The following is a 9,847-nucleotide window of genomic DNA, read 5'->3' on the forward strand; positions in this document are numbered from 1 at the left end:
ACTTCACCACACCAGCCCCAGCAAGCATGGCCAGTGGAAGGGGATGATGAAAGTTGTAGTTCAGCAACATCTAGAGGGCCAGAGGTTCCCCACATCTGGTTTAGAGAGAAAAGAAACAGAAAATTTGAGGAGGGGGGAATAGGATGGAGTATCCTGGAAATAGGCATGGCTAACTGACTGGAATGCTGAGCAGGAGCACTTCATGCTGTAACATTTTGTTGCAGGTCCCACAGGTCTCTATAGGAGCAGAGGGAGCAGGAAGTGCCTGCTTCCAGGATGAGCGGTGTCTTTAGTTCATCTTAGATGTTAGACAACAGGTTTGTTAAATTAGATTTTTAAAATTAAGGGGGAAACAGAAAGCACAACGTCCATCGTATTAGATGTTCATGTCTACTATTTATTCTCCATTCGAGAGAGAACAGGCCACTATCACGCAGTTCATGGCAATAACATATTTCTCATACTGGAGCTGGTCCTTGTTGCACAGGATTCGTTGCCAAGGCAGAAATGTGGCTAATTCCTTATGCATTACGTTATATTCCTTGAGTCATTCCCCATGAAACAGGATTGGTGCCTCCTCCTTGCGGGATTGGAGAAATCACTTATGGCCCATGGTTTTGCAAGGAGAAGGGGTAAACCTCTCTCACCATCTTAGTGGCAAAGCAGGGCATCTCTTTACCCCCATCATATTTCCCTTTTGCTTCGAAATGAAAGGCGACTCTCCAATTAATTCGGGTCATCAAACGAGCAAGTTCGAGATGGCATTCCTCTCCTTCTAGCAACTCCAGCAAGGCCTTGAGGAACATGGATTCCCACCAATTGATGAAAGAAGCGTAGCCTGAAAACACCAGAGAATGAGCATTAAGGCCGTTGGTGTTCTTTGGTAAGGTCAAGATTGGAAGCTGCCTTCTAGGAAGTCAGAGTATTGGTCCGTCTAGCTTAGTATTGTCTACACTGACTGGCAGCTGCTCTCCAGCTACAGCAAATGGATTTCTCTGTAGCAATCATATGCGGGTCACCTGCAGGCTGTCATTATTTTGAGGAAGGGATTTGAGCGCATACTGGGAAATGTTGGTTTTCATAATTAAAGTGGATTAAACACTCTACTTAATGCAATAAATCCCCACTTTAAAAAAAAATGGAACTTGGTGGTTTGGAAAGTTAAGGGGACATGTGCTGAAAACTATGAGATGAACGAATGATTAATGGGAAGATGTGTAAACACCATGCAAGCAAATCAGGAGGAATGCTCATTTGTTGTATAACCTCCCTGCAAACAAATCAGAACAAATGCTCACTAAAGACTGGTCATTGTCTAACCTGTATGAGCAAATCAAGATGAATTTGCTCAATAAACAGGTCATCTGGAGCAGCTCTTGGTATTGTACACTGCCTTGACATTTTACAAGAGGGTGGTATATAAACACTTTTATAAAAGAAAAGCAAATAAATAAATGTTAGATCTGCTGTAATAAATGTTGATTACAGTCCTACAAATCTGTCTGTGCATATTATCATGTTTATGTTTTTAATGGACACTGCTTAGGCATTTTTGTGTTAAATGGTATATAAATATGTAATAAGGGGAATGATTGCGAAATCTAAGAATAGCTTGCAGACCTTTAAGGCTGCTGCTGCTCTTGAAATCCCAAATTTTGACTGTCATGATAGACTGCTCCTGCCATTCTGCCAGAGTGAGCTCAGAAACTGGCATACACTCTTGCTAGATACATAACTCCCATTTCCCCCCTCCCCCTGCCAGCAGGACTGAATAACTACCCGAAGACATTTAGTTTCTAGCCACTTGCAAGCCTTCAGCCATCCTCTGCCTAAGATGGCAAACCCACTTTGTCTGATAGTTGGTCTGCCCTGCTGTAAATGTGTTTCGCTGCAAGGCTGGGTGGAGAACTGCCAGATCTTTATCCCCCCTCCAAGGTCTAGTGACTGATAGGGGGGGGGTCCCATGAAGTGGAGGGATGGGGAGGTTTTCCACAGGGACCTTGCTTGCAAAGCAGCACCCAGCAGGATTGAACTCACCGACCGGGGACCAATCCTGGTCTCTGTGGGGATCTGCTTTGCCAGCATGTTCCCCCCAGCAGAAAATGTGTTGGCAAAGTAATTGCAAAGCAGGATTGAATCCTGTCCCCCCCAATCAGCTTATATCACTCAGTGATGTCAGCTGATTGACAGGTGGGTGTGGTTTGGGGAAAACAGCCTCGTGGGCCAGACTGGACCCTCTGATGGGGAAGGGCCATAGCTGAGCGGTAGAGCATCCGCCTTGCATGCAGAAGGTCACAGTTTCAATGCCTGGCATCTCCAAGGTAGGACGGTGAGAAACTCTTGCCTGAAGACCCTGGAGAGCTGCTGCCAGTCAGTGTAGACAGTGCTGAGCCAGAGAGACCAATGGTCTGATGTGGTATAAGGAGCCTTCCTATGGGACAAGATTAGCCCATGGCCTGGAGGGTTTACTGTGTTGGGTTGCGCACAGGGACCAATGAGAAGCTGCAATGGTGCCATTCCATCTGCCCTTAGTATGACTGTTACAGGCTGTTTTCTGGCCTCAACACTTTGAAAAGCAATGATTCCACACGGCAAATAAAACATTAGAGAATGTAATGTTAACTCTTTTGCAGTAATGGCAGGCACACCTCCTTGGGGCATACCTGGTGGAATTTGCTTCAAACATGTACAGGGTTGGGCTGTTAGGCACACATGAGACAATCTCTGCTGGATCGACCAAAAGTCTCACCTAGTCCAGCATCCTGTTCTCATGGTGGCCAACCTGGTGCCTATAGAAAGCCTGCAAGCAACACACGAGTGCAACACCATTCTCCTCACATGATCCCCAGCAACTGGTATTCAGCGGTATACTGTTTCTGACAGTGCAAATGGAACATGGCAATTGCGGCTAGTAGCCATTGGTAGCCTTATCCTTCCAGATTTTGTCTCTTTTAAAGTTATCCAAGTTGGTGGCCATCATTACATCTTGTGGGATAGTTTAACTGTGAGCTGTGAGAAGTTAATTCTTTTGTCTGTACTGACTCTTCCAATGTTCATCTTTGTTGGATGGCCTTTGGTTCAAGTATTATGAGAGAGGAAGAAAAACTACATACCTGGACTACAGGCAAACATTACTGCAGTATCTTGGGGGATGGAGAGATAGTGGAAGAAACGCTCTGTCTGTGGTCCACCACTGTCTGTCTGTAACCCACCACTGTCTGTCTGTAACCAAACACCTGGATCAATTTCCTTTCCACGGCAAGCCTAGAAAACACAGTGAGGGCAACAGGTATTCAGTGGCTTTTTGTGTACTGTAGCAACATCTCCCTGGATCTCACACCCCCTGGTCTGTATTCTGCCTTCCTTGTTGCCTAGAGCTTCTGCCCTGTCCCAGAACATATCAGAAACATGACCTCATTTGGTTGCCTTCTTGTTTGTTTCCGGCAAACTACACCTGCCTTTAAAATGCGCTGCTGCATTTAACAAGCAGGGGTTTTTTTTATAGATGCAAACAGCATCATCTGTGGAGGGGATAGTTTTTGCGATTGCAGTAGTTAATGAAGGAGGGAATTCCTCGCCTGCTGTGGTCTTGAGGAAAACCCATCCACCGAAACTGTCTTAGGGAGGAAATCCCCCATGATGACACCAACCATGAGTCAAATGTTGGGGATGGTTCAGAGCATGAGAGTTACACTGATATCATGAGTCCAGGTAATGCAATAAAGCTGACTCGGGGAATATCGTGATGTAGTGAACAAGTTGTTAGTCTCTGGTGAATGCGCAAGAAAATAGATCCTTCTTTTCATATTTGAGTCATACATGCAATCACTCTTGAATAGACACCAAGCACACTGAATGTGTATTTCATGAGCATAGGTTGAAATGGGCGAAGCAAACATTTTATGCATTCTGATGCCTTTTGACATATGCATAGAATGCTGGCTGATGGGGCCAGAGGAGAATGGAACACTAGGGGGAGGGGGAATGGAATGGAGTGGCTGGAAACCTGAAAAGGAGGCACTCCACGTTGCAACATTTTGTTGCAGCAACATCCTCACTAGCTTTGAACACACAATACGGTGTGGAAAGTCTGTTTTTGATAAAATGAATACAGCAAGCAGTAATGCTTTCAGCAACGTGTGTCAATTGTGTGCATACGCCCTGGACAGTGAGTTTTGGTAAGAGAACTGGGGTTTATGAATATGCCCCTAGTTTCATTTTTTGAAATGTTGAAGGCTATCCTTTACCCGCTACTGTTGTGATTCTATGTTCCATGTGGCAGAAAAGGTGGCAACATTACAGGACAGAGGAGACTGCATGAATTCCCCCATCATCACTATGACCAATTACATGTTGAAGGTAACAAGGCTGCAGCTACAGATCTTGCCTAAATTGACCCATCATCATCATCATTACGACCATTTACACAGGTTGAAGTTACAAGCCTGCAGCTTCAGATTTTACCTGAATGAAGAAGATTTTGGGCTTTCCAGCCAGTTTGTGACATCTTTGGGGTGCTAATATCTGGAAAATCTGTGTGAGCTGAACTGGTTGTCCTTCACAGTCAAATATAATCCCTTCTTCTCCGTGACTGGATAGAATACTTACAAAATAATCCCCATGATCTGCACAGCATTCTGCAAGACATGGTATACTCTGGCATCATTTTTAATTATTTTATGATCCAAATTCATATTCCACCTTTCCAAATTTATATACCATTTATATTCCACCATTCCAACTTAATATTTAAGGTGGCTTACCATCAAGATTCAAATACACAGACATTTAAAGCAACAAGTTAAAGATGGAGTCTGCTATCTTGACAATCTGTGCTTGTGACAAACCTGTCAAATTAGTGGTTCACAAAGATTGGCGTCGGCACAAAATTCCGTTCATGGTCATTGTGTCTGACAGACCATCAAGGAGACAGCCTCCAATCACTCCTGCAATGCCACGATCTTCACATAGAATCATAGCACTGGAAGGGACCTTGGAGGTCATCTAGCCAAACCCCCTGCCCAATGCAGGATCTCTAATGCAGGATGCAACAACAGCATCCCTGACAGATAGCCCTCAAACCTGTGCCTAAATGCCTGCAGCAAAAAGAGAGCCCATTGCCTCCCAAGGCTGCCTGTACAACTGCTAAACAGCACTGACAGGAAATTTCTCCTAATGTTTAGGGGAAATCTGCTCCATTGCAGTTTCCTCTAGCCATGTCCTCTGGAGCCTCAGAGAACAAGTCAGTTCCATGTTCTAATTGTCAGCCCTTCAGATATTTGAAGACTGCTATTGTGCCTCCCCTTAATTTTCATAAAGCTAGACATACCCAACTCTTAAGAACGTGAGAAGAGCCTTGTTGGATCAGAACAAGGGGACATCTAGTCCAGCATCCTGTTTCCCGGGGCCAGCCCAATGCCCACGGGGAACCCAAAGCAGGACCTGAGTGCAACAGCACTTTCCCCACTTGTGATTCCCACTGACTGGTATTCAACAGCATGCTGCTCCTCTCTGGACTTGGTTTCCATCCTGCTCTGAACATGCTCCAGGCTGTCTAAACATGCTGGAGGCAGAGCCGTACACATACCTTCCTCGTAAAGTTCTTCTATTTCCTTAGCTGTCAAGTCATAGTGCAATTTCACAGCATAGTTGCACTTGGATAATGCTCTAAAAAGCCTGTCTGCTTCCCTCCTGGCTCCTGGTCTTGAGATGAGATTCTTTTCTGCATTTCTTTCATGGAATTCATAATTAACAATGATCAGAGCTCTGCTCTTTATTTGGCTTGCCATCCTAGGAAACTCTTTGGCTGACGCCAAATTGAAAGCACACGTACATGTCTACATAATCTTTGCTTTATTATGACTCAGCTCGAGGGCAGGGCAATGAAGGAAAATCCGTATCCTGTTCGATTAGGTATGTTTGACTGCATGTGATAAGGAACCAATTGCTGTTTTGTATGGCATGGTCTGAAGTTCACCATCACCTGATGAATCCAAGCAGATCTGAGTCTTGTCACTGCCAGGGTAAGTGACTGCCTAGGGAACCACATGTATACTGCTGCTTTGGGTTCCATGCAGGAATGTTTTTTTATTTTATTTCATTTTATTTTTGCTACTAACCCCGATACCTTTGTTTTACCTCCACTGTCGGAGGCAGTATGCTTCTGAATACCAATGGCTGGGAACTGCAGGAGCAGAGAGTTGCTGCTGTGCTCAGGTCCTGCTTGCGGGCTTTCCAAAGGCATCTGGTTGGCCACAGTGAGAACAGGATGCTGAACCAAATGGGCCTTTGACCTGATCCAGCAGGGCCCTAATTATGTCATGTTCTGGTGTTTTTTTTAAGTGTTACCTCCCATAGTGGCCTTTCCCACCCTCAGCTGCCACCAGAGGGGTCTCTGAAGGACCATCTTGCTCTAAGGGGAGTGGAGAAGAATCAGTAACAGCTTCTTTTTAACAAAGAAATGGTCTTTTCCATTTTACTGTGACATATTTATATATATATTTACATAAGATTATTTCAACAATAAGCATATATATCCTGTATATATATATCTGTGTGTGTGTGTGTGTGTGTATGTATGTATATATATATATATATATATATATATATATATAGGCTTATTGTTGTAATCATCTCATGTAAACCACTTTGAAGTCTGCCTGAAAAGCGGTGTATATATAAAATACCTTAAATAAATCAATTGACGTGACACATGAACGGAAGCCTTCCACAAAACAGAGACAAAAGATGTATGCTGGGTTCGTCTCGCCCAGGATTGCCCATCTCAGATTGAAAACGGCTCTCCAGGGTCTCAGGTAGGGAAGGATCTTTCCCATCACCTGCTACCTGATCCTTTTGACTGGAGATACCAGGTGCCAAACATGGACTCTTCTGAAGGCCAAGGATATTCTCTAACATTGAACTGTGGTCCCTCTCTGTGGGCAATGGTCCCCTCCCCAAAGGAACAACAATGGTGGGAAAAAGAGTTTTCATAAATAACTTGTTTTCAAACCTAAAAATAAAGTTTATGTCACAAAAAGTGTGTGTGGGGAGTGAAAACATAACTAAAATATCTAACACCTACAGCTTGAAACCATGTAGATTTCTATAAAAGTCCAACAAGCATATTCTGCACCTCTTTGCTTGTATACAGAGTGCATTGACTTTGCCCGGTGACACCTCCTGCCACAGTTTCTGGAGCCATTGCTCTGTATTAGCAGCAAGAGAAGAGGCAGCAGATCTGAATACCAGTTGTGCGTGCGTGTGTGTTGGCAGCAACAATTGGGGAGGGCTACTGCCCTTTCTGCCTTGCCCACTGTCAGCACAGGGCAATCTGACTGGCCACTGTGGAAAACAAGATGCTGGACTAGGTACTCCTTTATTTGATCCAGCTGGGCTCTTATGTTCTTAGGACACATTGCCATGGAAAATGAATAGAAAACTAGCGATTCCTACACAATGCAGTTAGTGCAGAACGTGGCAGCCCGATTGCCGATAGGGGTGAGATCCTGTCAGCCAGCAGCATAGTGGCAAATTCGGAAGTGCAGGGTCCCTTCATGATAGCCACATCATGCCCCCTTGTAGCCCCACCTCCTTTCCACTTTCCTCATCTCCCTTGCTCTCACTGTCATCTCCAAGTCCACACTCCTCTACAACAGGTCTCCCTAGGAGCCAATCAGTATGAAAGGGGAGACTGTGTTAGCTACTGAGAAGAGTCTTCTCAGTGGCTGTCATCTCCTTTCACTCTGATTGGCTCCACTCAGTATGAAAGGACAAGGACTCTTCTCAGTGGCTAACACCCCTTTTCATGCTGATTGGCTTGTAGGATTCTAGAGACATAGGGACTGTGCTGGGACCCTGATCCCCAAAAAGTAAAGGGTCTAAGAACCCTCCAACCCCAGACAACTACACCCCTGCTGTCGGCACTCCCCATAGCTGAACTGTGCATGCTACATGCGTGAGAGATGTATGTGCTTGTAATTTTTTATTAAAAAAGGGTTGCTTTTACACTAAGCAAGCAAACGGAAGAATCTGGCACAGTGCAACACTTTCCCACATTCTCTTTGAGACACAGAAAGACAGGAAGCCGCCTTCTGCTGACTCAGGCCATGGGTCTGTCTAGCTCAGTATTGTCTGCACTGACTTGCAGCAGCTCTCCATGGTTTCAGACAGAGAGTCTCTCCCAACCCTACCTGGTGACACTGCTAGGGATTGAAAGCAGGACCTTGTGCATTGAAAGTAGAAACTCTACCCCTGAGCTTTGGGGCTTCCTCATACGATAGGTCAGAAAATAAACTGAGCTGAAGGAAATAAAGTAAGTGGATAAAGACTGCACCTTGTGGGAGGGGTAGCTATGGTATAACAGGGGCCTCAGGCTTGCCTCACATGCACCTGACTTGGTTAGTCATTCTCCTGCAAAAAGTCCTCACTGGGGGGATGTTACATTTGGTTTTGCAATTTTAATTCATGATCAGTAGCTGAAGATTTGTTTGATCTTTCCATTCTGCAATTTTATTATGAATTTATGATGGAATTGTTTTATTTACATGGAAAACTCCATGTTACGTGACCACATGATTGATATGCAAGGCTTTTTGTTTGTATGTGTGTTTGGGGGGAAAAAAGAATAAACAGAATGTTAGGGAAAAAAAATCCTTCAACAGAAATGTTTTAACTGTTTCCATCATGTCAAATACATTAGCAGCACAGTCCACAGAAATTAATGAGCTTACTCCCATGTAAGTGTGCATAGGATGGCAGTCCAAGGCTCTTTTGCCCCTGAGGAAGGAAATAGGTGAAATGAGTTGGATATATCACTTTGTAATATATATTTATTTTATTTTTAATGCCTCAGGAGTTAATATCATTAGTGAAATTAGCAGCTTGTCACAGATCTAAAGTGAAATTTTTGGCACTTGTTTTGTCTCCAGCTGTTTGTCGGTACATATAATATGATCTCTATGGTGTGTCAGGAAAAGCAGATATGTACCTCCATGAACAGAAGCCAAGTTCAGCTGCTCTCTGTAGAATTGGTGCCTGATTTCACTTGCATTCCCAGTACCTTTCCCCTTTTGTCGCATGCAAATTATTGTATTTTATGTATTTATTGCACTTATATTCCACTTTTTCTGCAAGGAGCTCAAAGTGGCATACGTGGTTTTCCATCTCGTCATTTAATCCCCACAACCTTGTGAGGTGGGTTAGGCTGAGAGACAGCAACTGGGCCAACGTCACACTGTGAGCTTCATGGCTAAGTGGGGATTCGAACCCTGGCCTCCCAGGCCCTAGTTTGGCACTTTAATCACTATACCACACTGGCTGTAGGAGCCTGTGGGCAGGGACTGTTTTCTCTTAATCTCTGTACAGCACATAGAAAATCATAGGTGCTTTCTGAGTGATCAGTGAACAGCAGATCTTCAGCAGTTTTAAGAAGCAGCAGAAGTCAGAGCACATGAGGCTGGCTGAGGGTGATGAGCCATATCATCCCATCATCCCTTTCTACCACTTGGAGCCACTGCTGAGAGGAAGACAGCATCTGGAAAGGGGGGGATGTGAGGCATCCTTCCCTGGCTCTCCCTGTTAGGTTCCTACCTGCGCGTGGCTACTGCCTGTCACTAGGCACCACCAGGGACTCCACCAGTCCGGACCGCTCTCTCTTATGGTTTCTCTCCCCGCTCTAGCACAGATCTCAACAGATCCCCCTGCTAGGCAACCACCAGTAACGTCCCAATACTAGTATTCCCAGAGACTCTGAATACTGGTATTGTTATTATCTTCACCGCTGCCACCATTTGTTACAGTTCCCCTTCAGCCTTGGTCATTACCTTACCCTCTCTTCTGGTCTGTG

The 9,847-nt window shown here is 44.7% G+C and overlaps 1 protein-coding gene across 1 annotated transcript; it reads right to left on the minus strand.

Annotated features, from left to right (window-relative positions):
* Positions 1 to 602: 602 nt before the first annotated feature.
* LOC133368730 (caspase-3-like) lies at positions 603 to 5,789 on the minus strand. The gene is made up of 4 exons (XM_061593346.1): positions 5,588 to 5,789; positions 4,465 to 4,637; positions 3,114 to 3,264; positions 603 to 838 (listed from the first exon to the last, which is right to left on the minus strand). The coding sequence occupies exons 1-4, from the start codon at positions 5,787 to 5,789 to the stop codon at positions 603 to 605; spliced, it is 762 nt and encodes a 253-aa protein (XP_061449330.1).
* Between the last annotated feature and the right edge of the window lie 4,058 nt (positions 5,790 to 9,847).

Source organism: Rhineura floridana, chromosome 12 (assembly GCF_030035675.1).
Source record: "Rhineura floridana isolate rRhiFlo1 chromosome 12, rRhiFlo1.hap2, whole genome shotgun sequence".
In the NCBI taxonomy this organism is placed as follows: Eukaryota; Metazoa; Chordata; class Lepidosauria; order Squamata; family Rhineuridae; genus Rhineura; species Rhineura floridana.